The following is a 7,812-nucleotide window of genomic DNA, read 5'->3' as shown; positions in this document are numbered from 1 at the left end:
AATTTATTATAATTTGAGTATTAGTATCTTTCTTCTTATCATTTAATTTAAAAAAAATAAGAATATTTTTCCTTTTAGCAGGTATAAAACTGACTATTAGGTAATGTTTATGACAAAAAATTTATTGGTAACACTGAATTGGTAGTTTGGCAAGGTTGCCAAACTAAAATTTAAATTGAGTCACAGTCACCCAGTTTTGCGTTTTTTTTTCATAAAATCGTTAGTTTATGATTTTTTTTATTTGATATTTTGTAATATTACAATGATACCTCAGTTTTATTAATTTAAGCAGGTAATTAATCAATAATTTGGAAGAAAAAATATAATTTGAATATTCGATTAATTTGAGTAATAATTAATCAAAAAATTATTTCTATAAGCCGCAAAATGCAAGGTTATTTTCCAAATAAGTCGGATAAGGAAAGTCGTGTGATGTTCACAGTAGATTTTTTTAGGAAAAACGCGAGAGGGTCCATCATGCAATCCGTTTGGGGTCGATAAATGACGTGACGGCGCTTCTAGCTGATGAAAATGAGACCGGAAGTGGCAAACTTTTGGCCATTGGCAAGAATAGTTATGGGAGATGTTCCCTTCACATTGCTGTGCTTTGCCAACAGGAGGAAATCGCCGATTATTTGGCCAACACGTTCCCTGATACTCTCAAACTCGGCGATAATGTAAGTTTTGGTTTGGTAAAGTTTCTCATTAAAAAATTAGTTGGAGAGAACTGCGCTTCACTACGCCATGGGTGTGGAAAAAATGGAGACTATAAGTCGGGTTTTGATCAAAGCTGGGAGTAAAAGGATCGTCAAGGATCTCAAAGGGAGACAACCGACTTATTATTTTTTGAACAAGTCGGATATTTTGAGGTTGCAAGAAGAAGAAGAAACTTTCTAGGATTAGTCCATCTAGTCACTTTATATTTTTATACACCTTTATCTAATCTAGGTTTAGGCTTCAACAATCACAAATATTTTTTTAAGTAATTTTGAGTGTTACAAGAGAAATAAAGTCTAGTGTGACAAACTTTGTTTTATTTCAAGGGGTGGGAGAATTAAATTTGCGTTCTAACGGACCAAAACACAAAAGACTACCGCCAAAAATTTCGGAGTTATTAGCAATAGGCCAAAATCTCGACAAAAATTAAAAAAAATCAAATTTAAAATTGATCCATTTAACGTTTTTTACATTTCTAGAGGTCTTAAAGACTCAAAAAAGTGCATATAACGACATTGGATCAAGTTTCAAAAATTTTGAATTTTTTGAGTTTTTCAAGGTGAGCGATATCGTAAAAATAGTCAATTTACCTTAAGTCGTAAAAACAGTTGAAATATGGTTTTCTAGACGTAAAATTACTCGCTGAACACGATGCAACAAGTTAAAATACTCTACGATGCTTAGTTTTTGAGATATTGAGTAATAAAGTTAAGAATAAGGCTAAAAGTAAAAGCACTATATTCGATTTTGACCAAAAATCAACATTTTTTGATTCTTATGAAAAACTAGTACTATATGTAAAATTAACCGGAGAACACGCCTGTACAAACCCTGTTGACCTAAGACTCATAGTTTTTGAGATATGAATTTTTTTTGAAAAAACTAAAAATGGCTCTGTACCCGGAYCCATAACCCGGAGCGACTTCCGGTTTGCGTCAGTAAATAGATAATTTTAAGCTAATTTTAATGGTTTTTAGCTATTTGCTCTAAGTTCTATAGTTTCGTAGAAAAACACGTTTAAAGTTTCGCAATTTTGAAAATTTTCACTTTTTGAACGGCGATTACGGCCAAACTATTAGACTTAGAGCAATCAGTCCAACTCCATCGTAATTAGCGTAAGAAAATCTATCGACTGAGGCCAAAGCCAAGTCGATATCTCGCAAAAAAAATTGAATTTTTTACGCCGATTACGGCGAAACTAAAGGAGATAGCCCAATGTGGTTGGTAAATTCGTAATTAGCGCGTCAAAATCTATCGGATAAGATAGGTTTAAATTGAATCTGAGACATGTTTAAAAACACTAGATTTTAAGGGGGGGGTGTTGACAAATTTTTACTTTTTTTTATTTTGTAAATTGGGGCAAAACTGTGTCACAATGACATAATATTTTGACCTATACCTATGTAAAATGTTCCGGGGAATCGATTGGCGTTAATTAAACTGCAAAATTCGTAGTAGTTTTSAAGTTATAGTCGGATTTAAATTCTCGATATTTTTGACTTTATCAGAAATTTTCTCGATAACTATTCATCGTAGAGCACTGAAATTTTTAGTATATGATAGAAAATTTAATTTTCTATCRAACGGTACCAAATATAAGAGGATATCACTAATAAGTCCGGAGTTATTGCCATTAAACCGCTCGGGGTGCCAAAAATCGACCAAAATCTCGACAAAAATCAAAAAAAAAATTATCTTTAAAATTGATCTATATTACGTTTTTTACATTTCTAGAGGTCTTAAGGACTCAAATAAATGCATAAAACGTTATTGGGCCAAGTTTAAAAAATTACGAATTTTTTAAGTTTTTGAAAGTGAGCGGTAGTAAAATCGTAAAAATTTACCTAAGTAGTAAAAACGCTAAAAATAGGGTTTTCTAGGCGTAAAATCACCTGCTGAATACGATGCAACAAGTTAAAATACTCTACGATGTATAATTTTTGGGATATTAAGTCGGATATTTTGAAGTTGCAAAAAGAAGAAGAAACATTCTTGGATTAGTCCATCTGGTCAACAATTCAACAATCACAAATATTTTTTTAAGTAATTTTGAGTGTTACAAGAGAAATAAAATCTAGTGTGACAAACTTTATTGTATTCTAAGGGTTGGGATTCCAAGGATTTGGGTTGATATAAGTGACTGAAGTTGACGAACATAAAGCTGAAAGAAAATTTTATTAAAACGTGTCCAAAACCGAGAAAATAATCACATTCAAGTCCTTTATTCAAAGGGAGTGGTTTTTGTCGATGTTTGGAGTTTTTCAACCATTCATTGAACGCTTTTTCATTCTCCCTCAACTGTGTTTCTTTCCGTTCCAACTCATTTATCAGTTTCATCTGTTCCTTGATTTTCTTTTCCAAATTCTCTTCTTTTTTTTTCAACCAGAGCTGAAAATTTAGTTGGTTTTCCAACTGTCGTTTCTCCTTCTCCAACTCCTTCAATTGCTTTTCCTCCTCTTCTTTCTCTTTCTTCCGTTTTGCCTCCTCCTCCAATTTCTTCTTGTTCATCAACCATTTCTTAAAGTTGTGTCTCTCTTGCTCGAGCAACTTCTCTTTCTCTCTCATTTTGGCCTCGTCGAGGATTTTCTGCTTCTGATCCTTCTTCTTTCTCTCTTCGTCCTTCTTGGATTTCCAATTTTTGATTAGGGTTTCTTTCTCAGTGGGGATTTTTGCGTTTTGGGACACTTTCGTCCTACTTTCGGACACTTTCATTGCCACTTTTCTTGTTTCTTTGGGGAAAAAAATAAAACAACTGGCATGAAACGGACACGTTTTCTGATCAACTGAACAAGTACAACGTTTCGTCTTCGGTTCCAGAAAATCCTCATTTGAGGACTTCCCCGCAATTGAGGTGTTTTCACTCGAAACGGCCCCCGACAGCGGCTTTTCCACGTAAATTGCCGAATTGATGATCTTTCTTATGACGCGAGTGGAGTGTTTTTCATCAAAATCCGACATTGTTGTTCTCTGATTTAAAAAAATTGTAAAATCGATGACAAAAACGTCAATTTTTTTTGAATATTGCGCGTCCGGGTTAGTCACCAAATTATTACCAACTTAAATTGGGCTATGTGCTAAAAAAATTGTTACTCACTTAAAAAACTAAACTCGACCAGTTTTTGGATTAAATTACGTGAAATTGCAACAAGCCGATGATATTCTAATTTAATTTCGTAGAATTGATAATTGAGTTGGGGAATTTGTGATCGTGTCCTTGCGTTAGCCACCTTTCTTTGCCATTGCACCCAAAACATTTAGGTTAAGTCGACTCAAGTGAATATTACAAATATTGAATATTATGGCAGATGCAAAAAAGGTAAGTGTGGTAAGTGTGAACCCCCATGAAAATCAAGCCGATTCAAATCCGCACGTTTTCGTGACAGTTTTGTCAAAATTCGCAGTAATGAGCACCACTTCCGTGGAGGAGTCGTCGGCTGAGCACGCGGTGGGCCCCCCTGACACTTTCCTGTTGCAGGTATTGGAATACAAAGACAGTTTGAAGAAAGAAGCCGAAGAGTTGCTCCTCAAGGGGTTCCCCGCGACCATAGTCAAACTCAACGCTTTGCTGGAAACCCCCCAGTTCAAAAACCGGAAATTCACCGACGTGCACCAGGAGTTGAACATCCCGGTGCCAGACCCCATTTTGCTCAACAGCCACACCGACTTGCCCCCCGCCAAGAGGGCCAAATTCGACAACAGCCTCCCCCAGGATGGGACCAAGGTCATGGTGCTGCCCAGTGGCGCCGTCCCCACCAACAAGCATCTGGTGGAGCTGGTGGAGTTGGTGAAGCCCCACATCCGGAAGCTCGTCGAGGACTCCAACACGGTGAGCCCCAAACGCGAGTGAACCCCACTCAAGTGTGTTTCCAGATGAAAATGTGGATTTCGTTCATGATCCCCAAGATCGAGGACGGGAACAACTTCGGGGTCTCCATCCAGGAGGACACCCTCGCCGAGGTGCAGTCGGTGGAGTCGGAGGCGGCGGCGTTTTTCGACCAAATCTCGAGGTATTTCATCTCGAGAGCCAAGGTCATCTCCAAAGTGGCCAAGTACCCCCACATAGAGGACTACAGAAGGGCCGTCCAGGAGTTGGACGAGAAGGAGTATTTGAGTTTGTGGTTGGTCATGTGCGAGATTAGGAATCGGTATTGCGCCCTACATGACATTGTTATTAAAAATCTCGATAAAATCAAGAAACCACGTTCCACTAACGCCACCGAATCTTTGTACTAAAAACAGATAAATAAAAACATCATTCGTAATTTTATTGATTTTGTAAAGTGTGACACTTGAGTATTATACAATATTTTCCTATAAAATTGTAAGTTTTTTTATCTGTAAGGGAATTGTAGTGACACTTAGCAGTTGAGAGTAGCTGTTGGGGTTATTTTTTATTTAAAATAAGAACATTTCATAAGTAAATTATAAAAGGGCTTTTATTTCAACCTCTGCACAATTACCAGTTTTGGAAAATTTTGGGAATCAATTAATTTTTAAATTGTTTTTCGGGCAACCAACATGTGCCTGGCGTATTACTGGTTGCCAACAAACCCAGTTTTTAATTGTGTTTTTTTAATACCTTTTCTTTTTAATGTTTGTTGTGACTGAAATTACGTAATAATATAAAGCTAAAAATTTTAAGACGTGAAATACAAATATTAAAGTTAAAACCTGAAATTCCAGTGTATTACTAGTTGCCTATACATTAAAAATTATTTTTTATTTAAAATAAGAATATTATAAGAGGCTTTTATTTCAAACGCCCACACTTCTGCACACAATTATCAGTTTTGGATAATTTCGGAAATTAAATAAGTTTTAAATTGTTGTTCAGGCAACCAATATATCCCTGGCGTATTACTGGTTGCCCACAAACCCAGTTTTTAATTGTGTTTTTTAACACCTTACTTTTTTGATTGTTTGTTGTGACTGAAATCACGTAATTTTGAAACGTAAAATACAAGTATTAAAGTTAAAACGTTAAATTCTAGTGTATTACTGGTTGCCCACACATTAAATACTATTTTATCGGATGTTTCAAAAATGTGTGGCGGGGTTATTTTTTATGTAAAATAAAAACATTTCATAAGTAAATTATAAAACGGATTTTATTTCAAAACCCTACACCCCTGCACAATTATCAGTTTTGGAAAATTTCGGGAAATAACTTTTAAATTGTTATCCGGGCAACCAACATGTCCTTGGCGTATTACTGGTTGCCCGCAAACTCAGTTTTTAATTGTGTTTTTAAATAACTTATCTTTTTAATTGTTTGTTGAGGCTGAAATTGATTTTGTAAAGTGTGATACTTGAATATTATACAATATTTTCATATAAAATTGTAAGTTTTTTTTATCTGTAAAGGAATTGTAGTGACACTTAACAGTTGAGAGTAGCTGTTGGGGTTATTTTTTATTTAAAATAAGAACATTTCATAAGTAAATTATAAAAAAGCTTTTATTTCAAACACCCTCACATCAGTTCCGGAAATTAAATAATTTAAATAAATTGTTGTCCGCGCAACCAACATGTCCCGGGCGTATTACTGGTTGCCCACAAACCCAGTTTTTAAATAACTTATTTTTTAATTGTTTGTTGTGACTGAAATCGCGTAATAATGTAAACCTAAAACTTTTAAAATGCAAATATTAAAGTTAAAACGTAAAATTCTATTATTACTGGTTGCCTACACATTAAATTTTCTTATCGGATGTTTAAAAAATGTGTGGCGGGGTTATTTTTTATTTAAAATAAGAACATTTTATAAGTAAATTATAAAAGGGCTTCTATTTCAAACACCCACACCCCTGCACAATTATAAAGTTTGGATAATTTCGGAAATTAAATAATTTTTAAATTGTTATCCGGGCAACCAACATGTCAATAACGTATTACTAGTTGCCCACAAACCCAGTTTTTAATTGTGTTTTTAAATAACTTATCTTTTTAATTGTTTGTTGAGACTGAAATCACATAATAATGTGAACCAAAAAATTTTAAAACGTAAAATACAAATATTACAAGTTAAAACGTAAAATTGAAGTGTATTACTAGTTGCCTAAACATTAAATATTCTCTTATCGGATGTTTCAAAAATATTTAATTACGAATACCCCACTACAAATGAGAATAAATAGCACTGTATTTACTGACCTACTTCAAGAAATTAAAAAATTACAGCTTTCTAAAAATCGGCAGAAAAAATGTTTTTTTCGAAATATTTTTGTTATCCTTTATCCGATTATTATGAAGCATAAACAAAAGACAATTAGACAAACAGGCAAATAGACAAACAGGCGAATAAAAATCAATGACTACAGAAACAAAATTGTATTTGCTACTTGTATTACTAGTTGCCTATAAATTTTGAAATTTTCTCACTTTTAAGTCTAAAATTTTAATTTTTCAATTTATAGATAACAAACTGATTTAAATCATAATTTCATTTCTTTTAAAATCGTATTATAAAAGTTTGTGCCTTTTTGTGAAAGTAACAAACATGTCCGAGGTGTATTACTGGTTGCCTGCAAACCCAATGTTATTACCGTTTTTCATTAGCATCTTTTTTTAAGTGCTTGTTTGAACAGAAACTTAGTCACAATTACAACAATTTAAAATTTTAAAACAACGTAATATTAAAAAATATTTCAAAATTAAACATTTTTGAAGGTCGTATTACTGGTTGTCGACACAAAATAAAATTTTTTTAAATAAAAAACAAAAAATAAAAATTCAAAAATTGAACACAACTTAAAACGTAAACATACGAATAAAACAATTTAATTTAAATCAAAACATAAATAGTGTGAGGTCTAGAAGGGGCGAGCGGCAAAGCCGCAAGCCCCCTATAAATTTCGAGAAAATCTGATAGTCTGAGTTTTATACTTTCGAATATTTTCGAATAGGACAGAATTCTAGTTTATATGTAATTAAAAAACAAACGTAAAAGTAAGAAAGTAAACGTAAGAAATCAAAAATACAAGAAATAAAATAAAATAAATGTTTTATCTTTGCTTATTTTGACGTAAACGTAAAAAAACTTGAAGTAAATAGAAATGCAAAAGTAAAACACGAGAACTTAAACGTAAATATGTA

The 7,812-nt window shown here is 33.4% G+C and overlaps 3 protein-coding genes across 4 annotated transcripts in view; 2 read left to right on the top strand and 1 right to left on the bottom strand.

Moving 5' to 3' along the window:
- LOC123009499 overlaps positions 1 to 897 on the top strand; it is a 29,611-nt gene extending 28,714 nt beyond the window's left edge. Inside the window, exons 17-18 of the mRNA XM_044405875.1 lie at positions 456 to 677; positions 718 to 897. Of these exons, the coding sequence (XP_044261810.1) occupies positions 456 to 677; positions 718 to 897 (402 nt within the window). The remainder of the gene's footprint in view (positions 1 to 455; positions 678 to 717) is intronic.
- Positions 898 to 2,743: 1,846 nt separating this feature from the next.
- Positions 2,744 to 3,727, bottom strand: LOC123009507 (DNA ligase 1-like). The gene is made up of 2 exons (XM_044405887.1): positions 2,928 to 3,727; positions 2,744 to 2,878 (listed from the first exon to the last, which is right to left on the bottom strand). The coding sequence occupies exons 1-2, from the start codon at positions 3,673 to 3,675 to the stop codon at positions 2,817 to 2,819; spliced, it is 810 nt and encodes a 269-aa protein (XP_044261822.1). The 5' UTR covers positions 3,676 to 3,727; the 3' UTR covers positions 2,744 to 2,816.
- Positions 3,728 to 3,792: 65 nt separating this feature from the next.
- Positions 3,793 to 5,147, top strand: LOC123009517 (proteasome activator complex subunit 3). 2 transcript variants are annotated; one of them, XM_044405897.1, is made up of 3 exons: positions 3,793 to 4,042; positions 4,193 to 4,543; positions 4,588 to 5,147. In XM_044405897.1, the coding sequence occupies exons 1-3, from the start codon at positions 4,016 to 4,018 to the stop codon at positions 4,948 to 4,950; spliced, it is 741 nt and encodes a 246-aa protein (XP_044261832.1). In that variant the 5' UTR covers positions 3,793 to 4,015; the 3' UTR covers positions 4,951 to 5,147. The 2 variants fall into 2 exon arrangements, with proteins under 2 accessions (XP_044261832.1, XP_044261841.1); XM_044405906.1 differs by having other exon boundaries at positions 3,795 to 4,033.
- The last annotated feature ends 2,665 nt before the right edge of the window (positions 5,148 to 7,812 follow it).

Source organism: Tribolium madens, unplaced genomic scaffold (genome assembly GCF_015345945.1).
Source record: "Tribolium madens isolate multiple individuals breed KSU strain unplaced genomic scaffold, Tmad_KSU_1.1 Scaffold_19;HRSCAF=116;Tcas5.2_LG9, whole genome shotgun sequence".
Lineage (NCBI taxonomy): Eukaryota > Metazoa > Arthropoda > Insecta > Coleoptera > Tenebrionidae > Tribolium > Tribolium madens.
This window is presented reverse-complemented; position numbering and strand designations above follow the sequence as displayed.